The sequence below is a fragment of the Fukomys damarensis genome, unplaced genomic scaffold (genome assembly GCF_012274545.1).
Source record: "Fukomys damarensis isolate Sample0158 unplaced genomic scaffold, DMR_v1.0_HiC HiC_scaffold_37, whole genome shotgun sequence".
NCBI classification, from domain to species: domain Eukaryota; kingdom Metazoa; phylum Chordata; class Mammalia; order Rodentia; family Bathyergidae; genus Fukomys; species Fukomys damarensis.
In genome coordinates this window covers 1,943,937-1,946,051 of record NW_022900949.1, presented here as the reverse complement: position 1 = coordinate 1,946,051, position 2,115 = coordinate 1,943,937, and the positions used below count along the sequence as shown (strand labels likewise).

General features: G+C 58.7%; 1 protein-coding gene across 1 annotated transcript in view; it reads left to right on the top strand.

The window, feature by feature from the left end:
* Nucleotides 1-2,115, top strand: part of Crlf1 (cytokine receptor like factor 1) — a 14,317-nt gene that overhangs the window by 5,343 nt on the left and 6,859 nt on the right. The window contains exons 2-3 of the mRNA XM_010606539.2: nucleotides 696-912; nucleotides 1,557-1,662. Coding sequence (XP_010604841.2) covers nucleotides 696-912; nucleotides 1,557-1,662 — 323 coding nt within the window. The remainder of the gene's footprint in view (nucleotides 1-695; nucleotides 913-1,556; nucleotides 1,663-2,115) is intronic.

Here is a 2,115-nt window from a genome sequence, read left to right as displayed (position 1 = left end):
TTTAACTTGCAAATCAAGACTAAAGAATCTGGCTGCCAAGAGAAAGAACCTGTGACTTTGGAACTACAATTTCCCCCAAGGATGGTGAATTTAATTACTACTTTGGTAGGCTCAAGGACTTTGGGGATCCATTTTTTTAAGATATGGTTGTTTCCAACTGACTTTTAATACCACAACGTTGTCATGAATTAGAGAAAAGTTCTCTAAAATAAAAAGAACTCTATTATTTTATATTATAAAGAGATTTCATGTTAATTTAATAATATGAACGCTAAATCTCTAACAAATGAAGTGTTAAAGCACGCCCTCCCTACGCCGGACCCCGCGCACGGGGATCCGCGAAGTGCCCGCCACCGGTGGCGCTCGGAGCCGTCCACATCCAGGCTGCACGGGCTGCGAGCCTCCAGCGAGAGGGATCTTTGTGAGCGGGCCGGTGGAAGCGAGAGGGAGAGGGAGTCCGAGCTCGGGAGTCCGCGGGTCCAGGCTTTGGGGGAGGCCTCTTGGGACCCCGCAGGCCCAGGGCCCCTTCCTGCGGGGCACTCCTGTCCTCCGGCACTCGGGTCCCCCACCCCGTGCACACCCACACAAGGATACGGTCTCCAGACACACTCTGGGACACACCCAGACACACACAAAGAGTCTCACTGGCTTGTGTCCCGTCACCCTCGCCCTCAGACGCTCACACTGCGTCCCAGATGCACGTTCGCACACCATCGCAGGCGCGCGCACATTCCAGCCGACACACAGCCGTGGTCCTACGCTCACTCCGCGAGGAGCTCACAGAGGGGCACGCAGGCTGGCTTAGTGGCAGAGGATGTCCTGTCCAGGCAGGACACACTGGGTGTTATTCCGGAAAGGGCAGGGCCAGGGCGCCCTGGGGCACAAGCTTGCCTGCCCAAGGTGCTGGCTCAGGTGAGACTGCCCAAGGCCTCCTGGGGTCCCTGATGGCTCTGCCAGGAGGTGGGTGGTGAGGAGCTTTGTTTCCTAGCCCCAAAGCAACAGGCGAAAGTGGGGGGCAGGGTGGTGGTGTGCATGTGTTTTTTCCTTTAAGGGAGAAGAAATTAAATAAAAGGTTCTCACACCTCAGCAATATGTTTCTACTTACGGTGCGTCTTAGCACCTGACCGCAAGCCGGTGGGTCGTAAAGTGTCTGCAGGTACCTGCGGGACGCGAGGTGGGGGCCCTTGTGGGGACCCTGGGATGGAGGCCACCCTCTCGCTCAGCTCGCAGAGAATCTCACACTTTTCCCTTTTAAAACACATGGTGTTCCTTTTTAATAACAGCAGCGGCTCCAGATTGGGAAAGGGAAAAGAAAAAAAAAACTTGTAAAGGCCCAGCTCTGGGGGGGAAGGAGGGGCAGCAGGCCGCAGTGGGGTGCAGAGCCCAGCTGAGGGATTTGCTCTGGGGTTCTTCTAGGAGCCCCTCCAGACCAGGCCAAACCCCCTCCCGGTTGGTTCTGTGGCTTGTCCCCCGATGCCTGTCCCCTGCCTGGCTTGGGATCTGTGTCCCAGTCCCCAGCATCTGGTCCATTGTTCTCCAGGACCTGCTAGGAGTAGGAAGCCAGAAGGGACCCAAGCTGGGCAGGACAGTGGTCCTGGGGGTCCCCACGTGCTGGAGGCTGCGGGGCCTGTCTGCAGCGCACATCCTGCCGACTTCTAGCAGGTATCCTGTGCTCTTCCTTCCTTTCTGGGGACAAGAAAACTCAGAGCTCAGGCTGGAAAGCCAGGTGCTTACCAAGGTCCCACCCGTGTCCCCAGAGAAAACGTCCCCAGGCCTTCCTGCTAGGCAGAGAGGGATTGAGGACTGGCCTGTCCAGCCTGCCTGGCTTTGCCCCCTCCACACCCCCCGGGTAGCAGCTGCAGCCTCTGGCAGACTGGCCAAGCCAGGCGGGTGTGGCAGAGGGGCAGTGCCCCCCAGCAAGACCCCCCAGAGAGCCCCTTCCGGCCAGGTTGGGGGAGGGGCCTGACCCACCCAGGCGAGCTGAGTGGGCCTGGGGTCGGGGCTGGCTGTGCCTCCCACCCTGATGGGGGGGCCCAGGCAGGAAGCAGTGGGTGGGCCGTGGCAGAGACGCTGGCACGGAGTTCATGCCGGAGGAATTCCGAATTAGCAGGCGGT